The sequence below is a fragment of the Monodon monoceros genome, unplaced genomic scaffold, assembly GCF_005190385.1.
Source record: "Monodon monoceros isolate NGI ecotype Baffin Bay Population unplaced genomic scaffold, NGI_Narwhal_1 Super_Scaffold_7, whole genome shotgun sequence".
In the NCBI taxonomy this organism is placed as follows: domain Eukaryota; kingdom Metazoa; phylum Chordata; class Mammalia; order Artiodactyla; family Monodontidae; genus Monodon; species Monodon monoceros.
This window is the reverse complement of record NW_021703784.1, coordinates 8,090,333-8,111,250: the sequence shown is the minus strand read 5'-3', so window position 1 is coordinate 8,111,250 and position 20,918 is coordinate 8,090,333. Positions and strand designations below refer to the sequence as shown.

Sequence of the window (20,918 nt, the reverse complement as noted above, 5' to 3'; positions counted from 1 at the left end):
CTATGAAATATGAGAAAATGTCCATCACTTGGAAGCCTCTTCTGCCATTTCTATTCTTGTAGAACAGCTATTTGGGACCCTTGCTTAAGTGTCTTGACTCCAAGTACAATGAGCTGCAATAAAGACACTTAGTAGGAAATGAAGGCAGTAAACGCTGAGCCCATCTCTGGCTGTTATCAAACATGGACCACATCCAACACACGTCAGGAATTACATCCCTAATTACAGCAGGTGCATAAACTGAGGCTTAAAGAGACATGAAATTTACCAAAGACACAGCCACCACAAGACCATACATTTTTCTGCTGCCTGAAAGGGATGTGACAGGTATGTATTCAGACTTTTTGTCTATCAAAGGAACTAAAAGTTCCAAGAACTTAGAGAGAGAGAGAGAGAGAGAGAGAGAGAGAGAGAGATTCGTACCTGATCTGCTGTGAGCAGAGGCTCCTCACTGATTCCAGAATAATGTTCACTCTTCTCATTGAACTCTTCCTCTCCTTTCTCATGGATCTGAAAGAGGTGTGGGGTGGGGGATGGAATTCTGATTGACCATCAGCAGAACTAGGATTCTCTCCAGTCTCTAGAATAGATGACACTGACAGAGGTCACTCTGGCCATCCCCTGTGTAAAGAGAAAATCTGAAGAGGTGTGCAGAGTTTCATCCAATTCCAAGGGTACCCTGTCCACACAGCACGCATCACTGAGTCCAGCTTAGGAAAAGACAAAAAGGCATGTGTGGCCGGCACCATTCTGACCCATGGGGAGCAGAACTGTTCTTTAACCCACAGACAGGTCATTTTTACATGAACAAGGAACCTTCTTGAGGTGAGTAACAATGGCAACCAACTCCTGCAGCAAAGGCACACTTGTTTATATAAGGAATTTCAACCTGGGGATCAGTTTCCAGATTTTATTTTATTAGGCATTTAAAGGGGTGGGCTGTTCCAGTGCAAATAATCATGTTTTTAAAATTTGATGAAATGTCATCGTGTCATTGGAATCTAGGCATGGTGTCGTAGCTGATGAAGGATGTACAGAAGCTCCGTTGGACATGCCAACGGAACAACCTAAGCACACCAACCAAAGGACAAACTCCACAGCAACAGCAAATACTGAAACATTTGCCATGTGTCTCCAGATTTCCATCATCCCAAGTAAGGCTCTGAAAGCTCCCAACCATTGAGATTCTAAATGTAGAAGTCCAGCAAGGTATTCACAGCATATCAGACTTTACTGTCCGTGTCCCAAGCAGCCATAGCCTGGTATTGATGTTCAAAACCTGCACAGGATAAGCCCCTAAACCACCTAACAAGCTGTCTGTGTCCAGGAGTCTCATTTGAAAGTCATTTAGGGTCTGGCAAGAAGTGCCTCCAGGAAATCTTTCTGCAGACACCTGTCATCCAGGAATCAATTTCACTTGCGCACCAACAGCTGGCATGCTGATATCCCTCTTTCCTGGGGATTACACTTTTCCTGTTCTAATTAGCACCCGCAGGAAACATCCCAGTTCCAATCCAAGCAATCATGTCAGAGGGAGTCCATCCTCAGAAACTTCTCCCCTCTTCCTTGAACTCCACCTTGGCAGGTACCCCCAACAAAACACATCACCTTCTATCTACATTTGCTTAAAACCAGGACTATGTCATAAAGAAAAACTCAAATATATCTCAAAGGCCCTCTGCTCTCAACCTGGATAAGGGGTAGGACAGGGAGGTAATGGGATTATTTGAGGGGTTTTGCGCCAGATGGTGACATCTATTTCTGCTGTCGAACCCATATGCTCCTCTCTCCGCCAAGTCCACCACCTGTGGTACCCGCCTGCTTTCTGCAGCTCCCCACTGTGCAGAAGGAAACTCCTGTAGCCACGGTTTGTTCACAACTACTCTCACATGGCAGAACTTTCTTAGGGCTAGAAAGTCCTGTGGTAGAAGTTAGGCTCATGCTGGGAAACAAAGTTTTCTTTTCTGTTTGGATTATTTTTTATAAGCATCTGACACCAAGTGTTAGTCTATAACCAGAATTTTTTTCATAGTTAATTTGATTTTTTAAATGGAATATTTACATTTTCTGAGATGTGGTCAATTTTAGCGAGTTTACCTCACTAGCTGTTAATACTGCATCTTTCAACTACACCATCGCCCTTCCCAAGTCCTCCCTCTGAGCTCCAGGTGAAGGCAGGGGAGAGCTTTTAGGCATAGACCCTTCTTGCTGTTCAGACATAAGGGAAGCCAGGCAGCGGCATGGATGATTCCTAGTTAGAGCCTTCTCTCCCCTCTGGTACAAAGCCTGCTGGTTTGATTTTTCAGGCATGCGTAAAACGAGATTTGAAAATGAATTATAAGCTTGTGAAAGTTACCATGAGTTCGTAGTACTGTGGGAGCTATACCTAACCCATATGTTCTCAGATCTCAGAAGTCTGCCGCTACAAAATGAAATAAAATAAAAGGAGACACATGCACAAAGTCCTCCTGAGAAAGCCCTGGCCCCTTCCCTCTTCCCCACATAGATCTCTGCCATCCTCTGCTTTCACTGCATCTGCCCTGTCCCTCTCCTTTTCTCCTCACTCTGTAGCTTTTGTTCTGGTTCCCTCATCTTCCTCACCCTCTCTAAGCCTGGTCCCATGTTTTGCCTCTATCTAGTGGACTCTGTTCTGCTCTTGTCACTTCTCAACAAGCCCTATTTCCTTTCAATGCTGTTTACAGACTCCTTCCCTTCCCTCTGTTCCCAGGACAGCATCTTGTACAGAGTGTGGAAAGCTGGTGAGAAAGATTTTGGAAAATGACAGCATTTACGTATATTGATAACAGTATTCGTCATATATATTCATACACATAGGTATACGGACGAGTGTATGAATACTCTTATTCTTAATATATGACACATGCAGAGAAACTACTGCAGGGAGTTCTTTAGCCTCTTGTGTGGAAATGAGAAGGCTGTCAAATTGGGGCTGAATTTCTCTGTAGACTAAATCTTCAAGCTGTCTCCATATTATTGAAGTGAACTATGGCTCTTCCCAGAAAAAAACTCATTCTTCCGAGTGACTTCTTCCCAGAATTGAGAATAGAAGACTAAGATCCAGAAACGAGCCTGGCCATACTATTCAGCAAGCTGTTTCCTCCTCCTGCTTTCGGTAAACGGTGTGCCTTTAGGGCTGTAACTTGGTCACTTAAAGCTTAAAAATAAATGCAGAGAATCTTCCCTGGAGACTATGAGAGTGCTAAATCTAGGTGCACAGGAGTCTCAGTGAGAATTAAAATGACATCAAGTTCTTGTGTCCAATAATGACTATTAACCAGTGTTGTTTGTTAAAGCATTCCAGATGATTCCATTCACAGGAAAGGGAATTTCTACTGCACGATATTTCCCTCCCCTTACCATGGTTGTTTCACATGGGTGGTTGTCTTCTTGACCAAATTTAAGAGATAAAGATACATTTTCACCTCCAGTCAAAAAGTAAAAGAAAGAGACAAAATCACCAATATGTACCCAGCCCAAGGAAAGGGCAACTTAACCCATCTGTGTGGGTTAAGTCAGTGCTTCTATATCCCCAAAGGGAGATGCACCAGAACACAGCAAACAGCACGTGGCAACAAATATTTGTTGAAAGAAGGAATGAAAAGGAGAGGACTGAATGGCAATACTATCACCTCCTATATTCAGTCCCACCTCCACAGATAAATGAGCTGCTTATTCACCTGAAAACCGAAGGATGTAACTTACTGTCCTAGACTCCCATTTCCTCTTGTCTAAGAGAACCACCATCTGCTATCAATTAAAGTTACAGGGATAAAAGAGACCATCTTTTACATCACAGTCAGGAACAGAATAGGTTCATTAACTGAAAAACCCAATTAAAAGTGGAGAATTGTGAATAATAATCATACATACATACATAGCTCAAGCATATTATTTTGACCTAAAAACATAAATGTACATTTATTCATTCACCAAGCTCCTAACGTAAGGCCAAGGCCTTTTCTTCCATGATGGGCCTCCGAGTAGAATTTCATGTAGTCTTTCTTGCATCATCCACATTACAACACAACTTTTGTTTCCTGTTTCTGTTTTTGAACAGTAGAAGGAAGGTACGTGGGAGATTGAGCACACGCAGTTATCTCCTGAAACTCTGCTAAAGTGAGAGTAAAGGGATCAAAAGAATATCCCACAGGGACAAAGAGAACTGGAGAAAAGACAACAGCAAAAGAGATGCTAGAGGGCTTCCCTGGTGGCGCAGTGGTTGAGAGTCCACCTGCCGATGCAGGGGACACGGGTTCGTGCCCCGGTTCAGGAAGATCCCACATGCCGCGGAGCGGCTGGGCCCGTGAGCCATGGCCGCTGAGCCTACGCGTCCGGAGCCTGTGCTCTGCAACGGGAGAGGCCACAACGGTGAGAGGCCCGCGTACCGCAAAAAAAAAAAAAAAAAAAAGAGATGCTAGAGAGCAGATGCCAACCTAGCATCCACTAAAAAAAAGGTACAGCTATACAAAGAGGTATAACTAAAATTCCAAAGGTAGATATAAAATGGAATACCAAAAAGTATTTGATTAACCCAAAAGAAGGTGAAACAGAGGAACAGTAACAACAAAAAACCCAGATGGAACAAATAGAAATGCAAGATGGTACACCTAAACACAAACTAGTAATGTTATGTTAAATGTTAATGAACTAAATGCTATGCAAGTGAACTAAACACAATAAACTAAAAAGCACAGATTATCATTGTCAGACTGAATATAAAAGACCCAACTACATACAATCTATAAAAGACACATTTTAAAGACGCAGATAGATGAAAAGTAAAAGGATTGAAAAAAATGTATTCCTAACAGCATAAGAAAGCTGTTGTGGTTAAATTCATATCAGACAAAGCAGATTTCAAAACAAGGAGTATTACCAGAGATAAAGAAGGATATTTCATAATGATAAAAGAGTCAATCAGGAAGACATAACAATAATAAAAGTGTATGCAGTTAATAACAGAGCTTCGAAATATATAAAACAAAAACTAACAGGACTGAAGAAAGAAATAGACAAATCCAGGGTAATAACTGGAAATTTTTAACACTCTTGTCTTGATAATTGATAAAATAAACAGACAAAAAATCAGAATATAAAGAATCCAACCATACTATAAACCACCTTAATCTAGTTGACCTTTTTAGAACATCACAACCAACAATTGCAAAATATACATTCTTCTCAGTGATACATAGTACATTCACTAAGATACAACATGTGCTAGGTCATATATCAGTCTCAATATATTTTAAAAGATTTAATTTGTACAGATTTTGTTCTCTGACAAAATTAAATGAGAAATCAATGACAAAATATCTATAAACATTCTTCTAAATAACCCATAGGCCAAAAAAGAAAGAGGAAGCTGGAAAATATTTTGAACTGAATGATAATGAAAACATACCACATCAAAATTGTGGGATTCAGTTAAGGCAATGCTTAAAAGAAATTTTATTGTTTTAAGATGCTTATGTTATTACTATGCAGTAAATGTTTGTGTCCTCCCAAAATTCATGTTGAAATCCTAACCCCCAATGTGATGGTATAAGGAGGCCTTGGGGAGGTGCTGGGGAGGGTGGAACCCTCATCAGTGGGAGTGTATTTCTATAAAAGAGGCTCCACAGAGCTCCTTTGTACCATGTGTCCTGTGAGGACATAGCCAGAAGTTGACAGTCTGCAAGCTGGAAGAGACCCTTTACCAGAATCAACCATGCTGGCACCCTGATCGTGGATATCCAGCCTCCATAACTGTGAAAAGTAAATTTCTGTTGTCTATAAGTCACCCAGTCTGTCGTATTTTGTTATAGAAGCCCAAATAGACTAAGATCATTTTTTTAAAGTTTAAAATATGACCTAAGCTTCCACTTTAGAAGCTTAAAAAATAAAGGGTGAAGTAAAACCCTATTTTTAATACGAAGAAGGATACAATCAAGTTAAGGGAAGAAATCAACATACTAGAAAATGAAAAAAACACAGAGGAAAAAAAAAAGTGGTTCTCTGGAAAGATTAATAAAAGTGATAAACCCAAAAACAGACTGATGAGAAGGGGGTGAGAGAGAGGGACAGAGAAGAGAGAAAACACAAATCAACAATAACAGTAATAAAAAAGGGAACATCACTATAGATCTTACTAACATTAAAAGAATGAGAGAATATCATAAACAACTTTGTGGTCAATACTATGACTTAGATTAAATGAATACATTCCTTAAGAAACACACTTTACCAAAATCATCTCAGGAAGAAGTGGAAAATCTAAATAGCCCAATATCTTTTTTTTTTTTTTTTTTTGCGGTACGCGGCCCTCTCACTGTTGTGGCCTCTCCCGTTGCGGAGCACAGGCTCCGGACGCGCAGGCTCAGCGGCCATAGCTCACGGGCCCAGCCACTCCGCGCACATGGGATCTTCCCGGACCAGGACACGAACCCGTGTCCCCTTCATCAGCAGGCAGACTCTCAACCACTGCGCCACCAGGGAAGCCCAGACCAATATCTATTAAAGGAATTGAATCTGTAATCAAAAACATTCACGGAGAAAACCCCTGGTCCAGATAGTTTCATTGGTGTAGTCAATCAAACATTTAAGGAAGAAATAATACCAATACAACACAAACTCTTTCAGAAAATAGAAGAAGAAAAATTTCCAATTCACCATATGACATTACAAGAAAAGAAAATTAAAAAGATTCCTCATGAACATAGATGCAAAAATCCTTAATAAAATATAAACAAATCAAATCCCACATTATGTGAAAAGGATATCTATCACAACTAAGTGGGATTTATCTTAAAAATGAAAGGTTGGTTTAATATTTGAAAATCAATTAGTGTAATTCATCACATTAACATTGATCTACATACATAAATTGTTCTATAGATTTAATACAAGCACAGTTGAATGTCCAGCAAGTTTCTTTGTACAAATTGATCAGGTGATTCGAAAATTTATACAGAAATGCAAAGGACCTAAAATAGCCAAAGTAACTTTGAAAAAAAAGAACAAAGTTGAAAGACTTATGCTTTATGTCAAGACATTATTATAAAGCTACAGTAATGAATATAGCATAATATTGGCATTAAGATAGACACATATATCAGTGAAACAGAACAGAGAATTCAGAAATATATCCACACATTTAGGTCAACTGATTTTCAACAAAGGTGCCAAGACAATTCAATATGGAAAGGATATTTCCAATGAATTGTACTAGAACAATTGGATAGCCATACACATGAACCCTGACATTAACCTCACACCATATACAGAAACTAACGTGAAGTGGATCATAAACTATGTAAGAGCTAAAACTACAAAACTTCTAGAAGACTTAAGAAAAAACTCTTAGTGACCCTGGGCTTGGCAATTTCTTAAGTACTACATAAAAAGCACAAACTATTAAACACAGATGAATAAACTGGACTCCATCACATTTAAAAAACATTTGCTCTTCAAATGTACTGTTAATAAAGTTAAAAGACAATCCATAGACAAGAAGAAAATATTTGTAAAACATACAACAGAAAAAGGACTATATCTAGAATATACGTGTTAAAATAAGTAAACAAAGAGGCTATTAGACTGAGATGACTTGAATGCTTCAGGAGCCTCCTAAGCAAACCAAAACCTCTAATGCCTCAAGGTTAAGAACTCAAACCAAAGGACAGCCACTCACAAACAGCCACCCAGACTTTTCCAGATAATACAACCACTCAAGCTACAGCCAATCAGATAATTTCCTTCCTTTGCTTCCACCTCTTCTCTGTAAAAGTCCCTCCTCTAGCTCCTGTCGCTGGAGCACTCCTACCCACTTTGGGTTTGGCATTGTCTGATTCGAACAGATTTTTGCTCAGGTAAACTCTCAGAAATTTAATATGCCTCATTTTATCTTGTAACATGAGGAACTCCAACGACTCATTACTAAGAACACAAAACAGCCCACTAGCAAAATGGGCAAAAGATCTGAACAGGCACTTCACCAAAGAAGATGCATGGGCTGTGAATAAGCACATGAAAAGATGCTTAACATCATTTGTTACCAGGAAAATGCAAATTAAAATAAGATACTACTATATACCCACTCAAATGACTAAAATCAAAAAGGCTGTCCAGGGCTTCCCTGGTGGCGCAGTGGTTGAGAGTCTGCCTGCCGATGCAGGGGACACGGGTTCGTGCCCCGGTCCGGGAGGATCCCACATGCCGCGGAGCGGCTGGGCCCGTGAGCCATGGCCGCTGAGCCTGCGCGTCCACAGCCTGTGCTCCGCAACGGGAGAGGCCACAACAGTGAGAGGCCCGCGTACCACAAAAAAAAAAAAAAAAAAGTGAAAAAGACACTTACAATATGACTCAGACATCCCACTCATAGGTTTTTACCCAAGAGAAACAGAGACATGTCCACAAAAAGACTTATACGAGAATGTTCGTAGTAGCTTCATTCGCAATATTCAAAAGCTGGAAAAAAACCAAATGTCCATCAATATGTGAATGAATAAGCAAATTATAGTATATCCATATAATGGAACACTACTCAACAATAAAAAGGAATGTATGTAGATACATGCAATAAAATAGATGAATATCTAGATAATTATATTGAGTTTTAAAAATCAGACCCAAAAAAGAGTACATGCTGCGTGATTCCACCTATACAAAATTCTAGAAAATGCAAACTAATCTATGATGACTGCAGCTAGTTGCCTGAAGATTGGGGGGTGAAAGGGAAGAGTGATGGACATGCAGACATGCTCACTATCTTGATTGTGGTGATGGTTTCACAGACATATACATATGTCAAAACCTATCAAACTGCACTCTTTAACATGTGTTGTTTATTGTATGCCAATTATCCTTCAGTAAAGCTATGATTAAAAAGGAAAAGAATAATATACCATGACCAAGTTGCCTTTAATCTCAAGAATGCAAGGTTGATTTAACATTTGAAACTCAATTCATGTAATTCATTACATTGACGTAATAAAGGAGAAAACCATGTAATCATCTCAATAGAGGCAGAAAATGGAAATAATTCATCTTCAGAGAAATAACAAGAAACCATGCCACAATTTAAAGTCGTGAGCTTCCAGGTCAAAAGGGCCCATGGATTATAATTCATCTGAATGAAAAAAATAAAGCTCACTCTAAGGCACATTGCTGTAAAAGAAATGAGAAAGGAAAAAGAGAATATTCTGAAAGCTTCTAGAGAGAACCAAAAGAGAGTCACATATTAAAGACAAAGAATCAGAATGGATTCTAAATGGGGCTTCTCAATCATCACTGAAAGCTAGAGGAAAGGATAATGATGGCTTTGCAATTCTGAGTAAATATTCACTTGCAGCCTAAAATAACTCTATCAAGTCAAATTCTCAATCAAGAGTATGATGGGAGAATAAAGACACTCTCATCTATTCTAACAAATATATTCCTCTCTACCCTTTCTCAAGAATATACTGAATTTTTTTCACCAAAACAAGGGAACATACCCAGAAAAATAAAAACATGGCAGTCAGAGGACAGGAGAGAGAGACATGAAGATTTCCCAGGACAACAGCTGTGCACCAGATCTAGGGTACAACCAGATTAGTTTATAGCAGAAAGATGGAGGGTACTAGTTTGGATTTTTTTTTTTTTTTGATTGAATTGAAAGACTATCTGATTTTTTTAAAACATATTATGAGATGTAGAGTTCACTCAGGGTTTGGGGTTGAACTAATGATAGATATACAGGAAGCTAAGCAAATGAAAAAACAAGGCAATTCTTCACTCTAGGTTAAATAAGAAGTTGTACAAGAGAGGAAATATTCTTATAGAACACTACATGATTCAGCAAGAAACAGTATTTACACAGTTACCCTAGTGTGTACTTGTAATATTGATTTAATTGGTGACAAGGGAGAAGGCCAAATGTGAGTATTTGAGGTGATGCGAGAGACTTAAATCTTATCTTCCATAATGGACAACAGCCAAAATTATTCATTTCAGATAATCAAAGAAGTAGTAACATAAATGTGTTATTTAGAAGATTGTAGGTACCCGCCAAAAGAAACAGCTGTAAGAAGTCGAAGTGGTTGCCTCTATGGAGCCAGGAAAGATATGTCAGAGACTGCTGTTTATATTTTTTGTTGTCTCGTATTATTTTAAAAGTATTATTTGACTTTTAAAATTACACACATGTGTTTGATTTTATAAAAGCAAAAATGACTGTCTTTGCAGTCATAACCCTACAGTTTCCATAACATTTCATTACATTGGTTACAGTCACAAGGACAAGCACGAACAGGTTTGGGAACAAACACAGCTGATTCTTGGCAATGAATTAAGTGGAAGAAGAGATAAGACTTCCCAGAGAGAAGCCTACCAGTCGTGTGCATGCCGCATGCCAAGGGCGTTCGGTTGGCATGTTTTACAGAAGGAATACAGAGCACTGGTTATATAGCAAGTCGTTTAAACTGATGTCAGTGAAAAGAGCTTCTACTGTAATGAATCCAGATAATAAAGGAGGCTAAAATAAAACAACCTTAATCCATCCACTTTTGCTACGCCGTCCATTTCCCGTGGGTCAGATGGAGAATATTCTACAAGGAGCAGAGCTCAAGATCATCCTTCTCAGGGTCATTCAGTTTGCCCTGAAATATTAACCCTCTTGAGGGAAATCTGCAAATGAGGATAAATTAGAGTCCTTTTGAAGGGTAGGCTATCTTATATATACTTTGGCTTAATCCACAAAATGAGTTGGAAATGTGGCAAAGGAGATAACAAAGCAAAATCTGCCTTTTGCACCATGACGGACCTGATTTCATTTCAGTCACTAGGTTTATTCCATTATTGCCTATCTTCTCCTTTGCATTTTGGGTAAGTACTAAACACTATCCATAGAAGTACTGCAAGAGAAAAAAAGCGCCCGGGAGTTCAAAACAGGACCTGAGACATCCCACATCCATGCTAAGAAGGGTTGAAGCAAATCTCTTTGTTTCGAAGTCTATTCTTGTGGTTTTAAGTATTTTGGATGGCTAAGTATTAGAAGAATTAAAAAGGATATTCAGCCACCTTTTCAACAAATCGGCCAATTGCTGATCTCTTTGCTGTGCTATTTTGGCCAATGATCTGCAGGAAATGTCGCCCAGTAAGGGAGATCTGGTTCTCGCTCTTCCTTGGACTCACTCCTGGAGCACCTAGAAAGATCAGGTCTACCTCCCACCCTCACCTGCTGTGCGTACAGGATTGTGACAGCCCTTCCTGATAAGAAATTGTCAAATTTCCTTTATAAATGAAACTAGAAGATTAAGCAAGGTAGAAACAGGCTTTTAGCAAGGACAGAGCCCTTACGTGATTTAGCTTTCTATATGTATATTCAGCTAGGAGGGGCAGTTTGGATATTCTGAAAGGTCACGTTCCATAACCTATGCAAGTCAACTCAAAATCAGTCTTCTCTTTACTTTTTCAGAAGTCCGTAGGCTACTTTCCTCTTCGGCATCAGTAACCACAGACCGTGACTCAGGTCCAGCCATATAAGTGCCTGTTTAATGAGTTTCATAAAGAATTCCTCCCCGTTGCATGGTCACCTCACTATTATCTGGGTCCCCACTCTGGCCATTAGCCAGGCCCTGAGCTGGTCACAAGTCTGTCAACACTTTTTGATGGGACTGAACTGTCCATCTTAGATGGGAAACCCTGATTTTCTTTTTTTAACCATTATTATTCGAACACAAAAAAAGCCCATTATATTCACTCTCCTCTCTTACTTCAGATCACCTTATTTTGCATGTTGTAGGCCAATGATGAGCAACAGAAGTGATCTGCATTTACAGTCTTTACAATCACTCCAATCACCTCATATACCCTGGATGTCCCCCTTCATCTTATTTTTCAATTCCTCCACAGCTTCTACTTTCCCAGCAATGATGTCGAGCTTCATTACATAATGGGGAAGACTGTTGCATTACTGAATGTTTTTCTAACTGGAATCCACAGCTTCTCAAGCCCTGCTAAGCTGGGGGCCCCAGAGAGGTACCTCAGTTTCAGAGCTGTTGCCATTCAGAGCCTCCACGTTTGGGTCCCTCCAGTCTTCTGAGAGTGAAGGGATGTAATTGTCTGTCAGAGCATCCCAAACCCTGTAAACAAAGAGAAGCTCTCATTAGCACACATCTGTGGCCTGGCCTGGCCTGGAGGAAGGAAGAGCTGGGCCAGGGGAGGAGAGAGGCTTCTGTGTGTGCCAGGCTGAGATCATCTGCCTTCCAGCATGCAGGAGCGAAGTAGCTTCAAAACTGAATTTCAGGCATTACCAGGAGAGAAGGAGCCAAGAGAATGGGCCCTGGCCAGGAGCCTCAGTGCCAAAGGTGTTTGCTTAAGAGAAGAGGAATTTCTCACCATTGAGAAAGCAATGGTAGCGTCTACAAGTAAAACACCTCTGGAAACAGATAAACTGCCCCTGAAACTAAATCTGCCCCTCAGCCAAATGGCTCCTGTCTCACGAGCTTAAGAAATGTCCATGTTTCCTTTCTTATGGGCAGAGAAGAATGAGAAGAAGGGGAGGGAGGAAGAGAGAGATTGATCTGGGCAGATTTTCTGGCTGAATCTCATTAAGATCAGTGTCAGGCTTCCCTGGTGGCTCAGTGGTTGAGAGTCCACTTGCCGATGCAGGGGACATGGGTTCGTGCCCCAGTCCGGGAAGATCTCACATGCCGTGGAGCAGCTGGGCCCGTGACCCATGGCCGCTGGGCCTGCGCATCCAGAGCCTGTGCTCTGCAACGGGAGAGGCCACAACGGTGAGAGGCCCATGTACCGCAAAAAAAAAAAAAAGATCAGGGTCAATTGTCTAGTTTATATATACAGCTGGCCCTTGAACGACGCGAGTTTAAACTGTGAGCATCCACTTACATGTGGTTTTCTTTTCCAATAAATATTGTAGTACCAATATTTTCATTTTACAGTTCTTCACTTTAAGTGTGGAGGAAAGTTTGTGTTCGATTAGAGATCACAATATGTGGACTTAAAAGAAGTAGGGTTTGAGTCCTGCCTCTATTCAAATTGTTTCAGCTTATTGCCCTTGTGGTTTACTAATTCCTTTGTTTTTGAGGCAGAAACAGCAGGAAATGGATTTTTCGACTACCCAGGGGGTCAGCGCCCTTAATCCCCCATGCTGTTCAAGGGTTAACTGCCTGCAATCTAAAAGGTCAAGAATTAACTCCTTGACATCTAATGTAGGTAAGGGGATGATGCCAATGCTATTAAAAGTTACTTATTACCCAAAATGTTCTAGGGATCCCAGGGTGGCACAATCCTGTACTCTAGCAATGTAGAGTCTAAGTGTGCCCTGTCTCTATCATGGAGACTCCAAAGAAAATATACGAAAGGAACCAATAAATACACCACTGTCTACACAATTAGTTTTTAGTGGGGGAAGATAGGGTTCCCCTTATTACGTTTCTTTTTTAAAGTTCTGATAGGTACATTATAAGAAAGGGTATTCTACAATTCTTTTTGCTTAACTCACTTATTTCAGAAAGATTTTCTTGGGGAAAAAAATGGGGAGGGGTTTGGGGAAAATCCCGAAGTCACAAACTCTCACACACAGGAAAATGAATAAATTAGTCAACACTAAGAGATTAATGTAAATCAGTAAACCAAGCTCCTAAAATAATGAATACCATCCATGGAAACCAGCGGCACTTGAGTTAATATTAGCTAATGAAATAATGAGGGCTCCGTGCAATCTCCTTCAGGTGCCTGTGCACATCAAACATGAATGATACCTGTGAAACAAGGTATAAGAAGGTACAATTTATTTAGATATACTAATATAAGGAAATGGTCATTTAAAAATAAGCAACTATGTACACATACAGATCAAATCCAAAACATGACAAAGTATGGTGTAAGATGCTGAAAAGATAAGTGCACGTTTTATATATATAGCAAGATGTGTATATATATATATTTATATATATATCAGAGCACAGACACTTGAAATCAGATACATAAAATGGGGGAGGGGGGTGTTCTTAACATATATAAAATCTGGAATGACATATGACATATGGGTATATAATCAAGGAGATTTTCCTAGTGCACAATGCACACAATTTGGTGATTAAAAAAGAAGCAACTCAAGAAAACACAATATAATGGCACTGCTTTGGTTATCCACTTGTTCATTTTTTGTAGTACAATTACAAGAAGGCACTTGGAGAGACCTCATCAAGTGTTCATTCGACATCTCTTCAGCAGGATTTCAGTCTACGTCTTAAACATGGGTGATAATCCAGTTTCCATCAAGCACTATTAGAGCTTCATTAATCCAGCCTAATTCTAAATCCAAGTCTCATTAGCGTTCTAAAGCCAAGAGGCAAATATGATTTGCTGTCTCCAAAAGTCCCAGCGCCACACCCACTAGGAAGGTCAGCAGTCAAGTCCTCCGTGCATCACTGCATTACACTCTCTGCGTCGAGAATGAACAACTGCATGCAGGCACTGACCTTCAGGTCTGACCCTGCAGCAGGCGCCTGGAAAAATAAAATTCAGCAAAGCCCAAAACAGGCAGGAGCCTTTTGTACCTCTCCTAGATAGGATGGAAGCTGGAACCTTGAACGGACCGCACACTTTCCAATGACCTTGAAACTGTTTATATCCTTAAAGTGACAACTGGAGACTGCCTCAAATCATTTAGGGTGGCAACTTTTCTCACCTGAGCCTTCACTGACATACTCTGGATTTTACCTTCTAATTCTAGACTTTTAGTGACAATTCCCTAAACCTTTATCTCCTCGGGATATCAAGCCATCCTTTTTCTGTTTCAAGTTTTCTTCTTGCTTTCTGATGAACATACTTTTTATCCTTTGAGGTTCATAAGCAACCTTTAATAGAACGACTCTCATCTCTTTGTCGTCACTTGCACACCCTTCCCGTATTCATTCAGTGCCCATTTAACAATAATAACCATAGCAGCCAACCTTACTGAGCATTTACTATGCATAAGCCAGGTACTATCCTAAACTCTCTGTGGATTAATTCATTCATTCCTCACAACTCTATAAGGCAGATGCTGAGAAAAAAAACCCTGAAACACAGAGAAGTTAATTAACTCATCTAGATTCACACAGCCAGCAATGACAGAGGTTGGATTTGAACCCAGGCAATACAGCTACAGAGCCTATATTCCTACCCACTTAACTATTCCAATTCTTTATGAACTTTATGATGGGCATGGGCATCAGAACAATATGCCAAGTTCCAAATCACAACCTAGAACAGCAGTTCAGCAGCCGGCTCTGCGTGAAAAGTCTATAACTGCATTATTCTGGACCTGGTACTTACATCAGTCTATGAAAGGAGAAATGGGAAGGTCAGCAAGGGTACACGTCTGCTTTCTGTCTAGATCTCCAGCCCAGGGAAGGTTAAATGGACGGCAAAGGCAGGCACGGGAACGAAGAATGGCGGTGGGAGGGAAAAACACAAAGCTTTCTGTGAGGGAGAGAATGGGACGGACTTTTCTCCCCAGAGAGGTTATCCATCTTATCCTAAGCAGGGTTCTTGGGAAGAGATATATTCCCTGTTAGAGGCATCCTGGGTGGACTGTAAAACTCCACTTCCTGAGAAGCATCCTGCTATTTACACTTATCTCGGGGAAAGGAGACTTTGAAAGCTATCCACTATATCTTTCATCAAAGAACTAAGATTAAACAGGTTCCCTCCATTCTTGTCATCATGCTGCCATGGCGCCTGAGATCCAATTTGCTCCCTCAGTCCCTGTAATAACAGAAAAGCCTTTTCATGTGCATATTTTATATCATGGGCTTAGATGCCTATAGAAATGACCGTAAGTATCTTTCACCATGGAGGGCTAGGGATTTCGAAAAGGATGCTAGCAGAGGACGAGCAAACCAAACAGAACAGGTTGGACAAGACACGTATCCAAAAATCTGGGTCTGGAACTGGCAACATAGCTATCAAGGCTACATCAATCCTCACACACACACACACACACACACACACACACACACACACACACACACCCCTACATACCTATTCCTGACAATATGGTAGACAACCTATAGTGCTTGTCAGAATTCCAACTTGGGAACATTTCCCTTAAGGCCCTCTAGGCTGGCTACTGCCCTTGTCCAGTTTTATTTGTGTCGAGTCAGGCCAATATCCACACTTAGATGTGTGTTAACATGAGTATACTTTTGCTGGTAATACTTAGGAGTTATGAGTTATTAACACATCAATGACTTTGAACAACTTTTTAGATTCTTTCAAATGCTTCAGTAGAATCCATCCTATCTCGGTCTTCCACATGGGGAAAACTGAACCTCTGAGAAGAGAATTAACTTTCCTAAAGATCACAGGCATCTGTCGACTTTCCCTATCTGATTATTTGGGAGTCACTTCTCTTCGACTTAAAGCATGGCTGACTCCAGGGTGTTTATTTATCATGCGAACTTGATTTTTAACATGACCTTTAATCCAGTAATTCTACCGGAAGGACAGGACTGTCAGTGTTCTCACATGTTTGGCCCCTCTGTCTCCAGGGTCCTTGTAAGACAGGGACCCCGGTGAAGCAAGAAGTGGGGTGAGGGCTGACCATTCCCACTCTGTAGGCCTCCAGGTCGGATCTCTTATGACAAAGGAAAGGGTGTTCCTACATATGCAAAGAAGAGATTCTGGAATATTTTCTAAATTTAGAAACAAGAAATACATATAGATACATACTGACTCTGTTTTAACGCCTAGGACTTCCACGCGCTGACAAATCAGAGAAGAGTTGATATCTCAGCCAATTCCCTCTGAGCCACATAGTTCCAAATGAAAACTAAAGAAGTCAAAACTTCAAAGGGAATCACTGACCCTGCTTTCTGATTCGTGCTATCTTTCAGGAGGTTAGTTTGACCAAGAATTTCATTGTTTTTGTTTGAAGCCTCTATTGTATAGTTCTAACCCACGCAAAACACTTTCCACTCATTGGTGGATGAAATAAATCTCTAACCACTAAACCTAAGCAGGTTTATTAGAGCACCAGAGCAGGGCTCAGGAGACTATTAACCGCGTTGGATATTAAATTATCTTTTTCCTTTACCTCATCATAATTTTACAGTGGAAATAGCTTGATAGGTGTCTCTAAAACAAAGTGTGTAATTTAATTCAAATTTTTATTTTAAGTTGTAAAGCTTTAGATACGCGGAATGCCTAGAAACCACTGTGTTACGATTTCTCGTCCCAGATTCTTCGCACCACACTTTCCCCAAATCATATTTTATCTCTAAGGAATTATTCAACCTTTGGTCATTTAGCTGAGGCAGTCAATGAGGCAGGCAAGTCAGAAAAATCAGGATAAGACTAATAATCTCATGTGACGGTAATTAACATTGAGTGGCCTCTGCTAATGTGCTAGGAAAGAGTAAGAACCTGCTTGCTGGGCCTCTGTCCTTAATGAGGCAGAGGGGTGGTTTGGACAGGGGAGAAATGATTTGTGGGAAGCAAAAGGAATTTTCCAAGCACAGCCTGGGTGAGGTGAGAAATTAGCTTATTGGCAAGTCCTTAGCCCTGCTTCATCAAGATTGAGCTCGGGAAGTCCCAAAGATGAGGACCCACGCAGTCAACTAGAGTTAAGTGACAAACCCAAGGTCACACAGCGAGTTAGTGAGAGTATGAAAATCGCAATTCATCGTGTTTCTAGTCCATTGCCTGGTGCAATGAAGTAGATAACAGTAAAAGCTACTCTGTATAATAAAGCCCCAGAGCCATTCTTTTTTGACCTTGAGGAGTTGAGCAAATTATAAAAGGCTCAGAATCTAAAAGAATCAATTTGAAACTTAAGGTTGAATTGAAACACGTAGCCCACAGTTATAGTACTGGTCACCAGAGTGAAATGTTCTCGTGATCATGCCTTCAGGCTAGCATTAATTAAAAACGAAAGAAGGAAGTGGCGTGGGCCTAGAAGTACATTAAGTGCACCTACGAGGCTAGCTATTATTGCTTATCCAGGTCATTCGATATTCAATATTCACTCCAAAAATATTATTTGATCACTTACTACACACCATGTGCTGAATCAGACAGTGGAGAGATAATAATGAATAAGACAGACAGATATACAACCCTTGTATTCACAGAGATAGAGTCTCAGCAGTCATCAGATAAGCAACTACCTGCCCAATACAATCAGGTTCAACCCTGTGGGACAAACCTCTTCCCCCACTTACTCATGGGCAACTCTTCCCACCCAAGTCCGTAAAAAGAGAAACCAAAAGTACAGTTGCTCCAAACTTCCACTGCCAACAACTTGACATTTCTTGTGTGATCCCTAAAGAACAGTTGATGCATATTTTATCCCTATGGGGAATTTACGCCTATTTATACTAAATGCCCCAAACACCTTTCTTTAATTTATATGACAAATCACTCCCTTCTTCTCTTTTCTAGTCCCTCCTTGAACAGCACTTTTCTCAAATTCCTTTTCTTGACTTCTGTTAAGACCCTGCAAGGTGGCTAGTAAGTGACACAGGGAATCTGCATACTCAAAAGCCACTTCACCTGGTTATCACCTTTATTGTGTCCAGGGTAATTCCCTGTTCTCTTGGTTCAATGTGTATGCTTTCTTATTTGGACATATCTTAACATTTGTAGATAATTTTTCCAGTCCTAAGGGGTTATAAACAATTTGGAGATTTTCACAATCCTGGTGTTTTGTAAAGCAAATTGTTCCAACGACATATATTCCTCTGTCACAGTTAACTAAATTTTTTTCTGGTCCTTATTTCTAATATCTGGGTGGGTTACCACGGATATAAAGAAAGCTGAAGATAGACAGACCCCCAAATGTACCATGCTCCTGAAATTCAATTTTGCATCTAGAAAAACCCACTTCCTAAAAACCCTTCATTCCTTTGTGGTTTCAACTTAAGAAAGCTCTATGAGTAACTGTAAAGGGACATAACTGAACAATGTCAGCAGTTACCAGGGCGCTGCCTCACAGAGAAAAATATAAGTAATATGCCATGAACCCAAGGACAGAAACTCGTTCTACGTCAAGAAGCCCCAGATTCCAGGGCTCTAATCTGAGGCAAGAGAGAGAGGGCAATTAAGACAGCTTACTCCTCATCCTGCAGGGTTTCCTCCTCCTCTTGGATCTGGAACTGGTTCTTCACGGGAGCTAGGTTCTCGGTCTTGGCGTTGTAGTTCCGAAAGCAGACATTGAGCTTCTCATCAAATTCATTCACCAGGTCCTCCATGGACTTGAAGCTGATTATTTCAGAAGAAAAATTCTCAAGCTCAGAGAGGGAGGGGTCCTCTAGATGGTGGGGAGATGAGCCGTAGAAACACCGTGGCTTCTCTTCTGGGTCCTCCGAGCAGCAGGGCCGAAGGTCCTCAAATTCTTCATCCAAACTCACCAGTGGGGCCTCCATTCTTGCACAGCAATAGGACAACTGCAATGTTCAGGATCCGTTTATCTAGAAGAATTAAACAGGGTGATGTGAGTTTGGACTGGACTTTTGTGCCAACTCTGCTGAGGAACCATAATCACTTATTCCATAACTTTCATCCCTCTAAAAACAAAAGTTCCGCTTTACTGGTCCGTCGCTTCCGTACTTCTTCGCTATTATACCCTTAAGGAGTTCAAATATTATTGTTAGTGTGAATAATGCTAACCCAATTAGCATACGTTTTGGAGGCACACCTGCTTCCAATTCCCTGCTCCAAAAGACAAAGCCTAATGGTTAAGCATGCAGCCTCTGGACCAGACTGCCTAGGTTTGCATCCTGCTCTGCCCCTTACCAGCTGTGACCTTAGCAGTAACTTAGCTTCTCTGTGTTCCCTTTTATTCTTCTCAGGACAGAAATAATAACAGGACCTATCTCAAAGGACTGTCCTAAGGGTTAAGGGAGTAAACACTGGTAAGTGCTTAGAACAGTGCCTGGCAGATAATAAACGTCTATGTTGTTCAGTTTATGTTCTCTATTATTATTTTATTATTATTATTACTATTACAATAGGTCCACAACCCTAACCATGTGCTCTCAAAACTGGAAGTTTGGGCTTCCCTGGTGGCACAGTGGTTAGGAATCCATCTGCCAATGCAGGGGACGTGGGTTCGAGTCCTGGTCCGGGAAGATCCTACGTGCCGCGGAGGAGCTGGGCCCGTGTGCCACAGCTGCTGAGACTGCGCTCTAGAGCCCGCGAGCCACAACTACTGAGCCCACGCGCCACAACTACTGAGGCCCCCGCGCCTAGAGCCCGTGCTCCGCAACAGGAAGCCACCGCAATGAGAAGCCCGCGCACCATGATGAGGAGCGGTCCCCACTCGCTGCAACTAGAGAAAGCCTGCGCGCAGCAACAAAGACCCAACACAGCCAGAGGTAAATAAATAAAATAAAGTAATTAAAAAAAAGAAAACCCCTGGAAGTTTTTCGTAACTTATTTGGTGGTAAAACCTGCCCTGACCTAAACACGTTTGGCAACTAAACCTGATCTACATGAATATAGAGCTGTTCATGGTTTTAATTTATCCCATTTAGTGTGTTTTGCTGCAGAAATTTTAATTTTTTTAAATTACAGAGATTGATACCCCAGGCCCCGGGGGATGATATGCAGAATATGCACTCTATTATCGCCTTCCAAAATCTGAGATAATCTAAATTCTGAAACATGCCTGGCCCCAAGGGTTTTGGATAGGGCTTCATGGACCTGGATATTATTACTCTCATCAATAAATGATAGACTAATTGAACACTAATACAGGCTTTCAAACAAGCACCTGAGTTTTTCCCAGACACACAGCATATGTCTGAAACTAGAAGAATGGATTAAATTACCTAGTACCCTGTAAGAGATAAGACCCAGAGACTCATGTGCTCCAAAGCCCAGACTCCACAACCACCTTGGGCACTACACCCTGGAAGGCTGTA

At 40.8% G+C, this 20,918-nt stretch overlaps 1 protein-coding gene across 4 annotated transcripts in view; it reads right to left on the bottom strand.

Annotated features, from left to right (window-relative positions):
• FEZ1 (fasciculation and elongation protein zeta 1) overlaps positions 1 to 20,918 on the bottom strand; it is a 40,329-nt gene that overhangs the window by 15,101 nt on the left and 4,310 nt on the right. For all 4 annotated transcript variants that reach the window (XM_029206867.1, XM_029206868.1, XM_029206870.1 and 1 more), the window contains 3 exons: positions 19,108 to 19,463; positions 12,026 to 12,125; positions 424 to 510 (listed from right to left, as the gene is read on the bottom strand). In XM_029206867.1, the coding sequence (XP_029062700.1) occupies positions 424 to 510; positions 12,026 to 12,125; positions 19,108 to 19,418 (498 nt within the window). In that variant the 5' untranslated portion in view covers positions 19,419 to 19,463. The remainder of the gene's footprint in view (positions 1 to 423; positions 511 to 12,025; positions 12,126 to 19,107; positions 19,464 to 20,918) is intronic.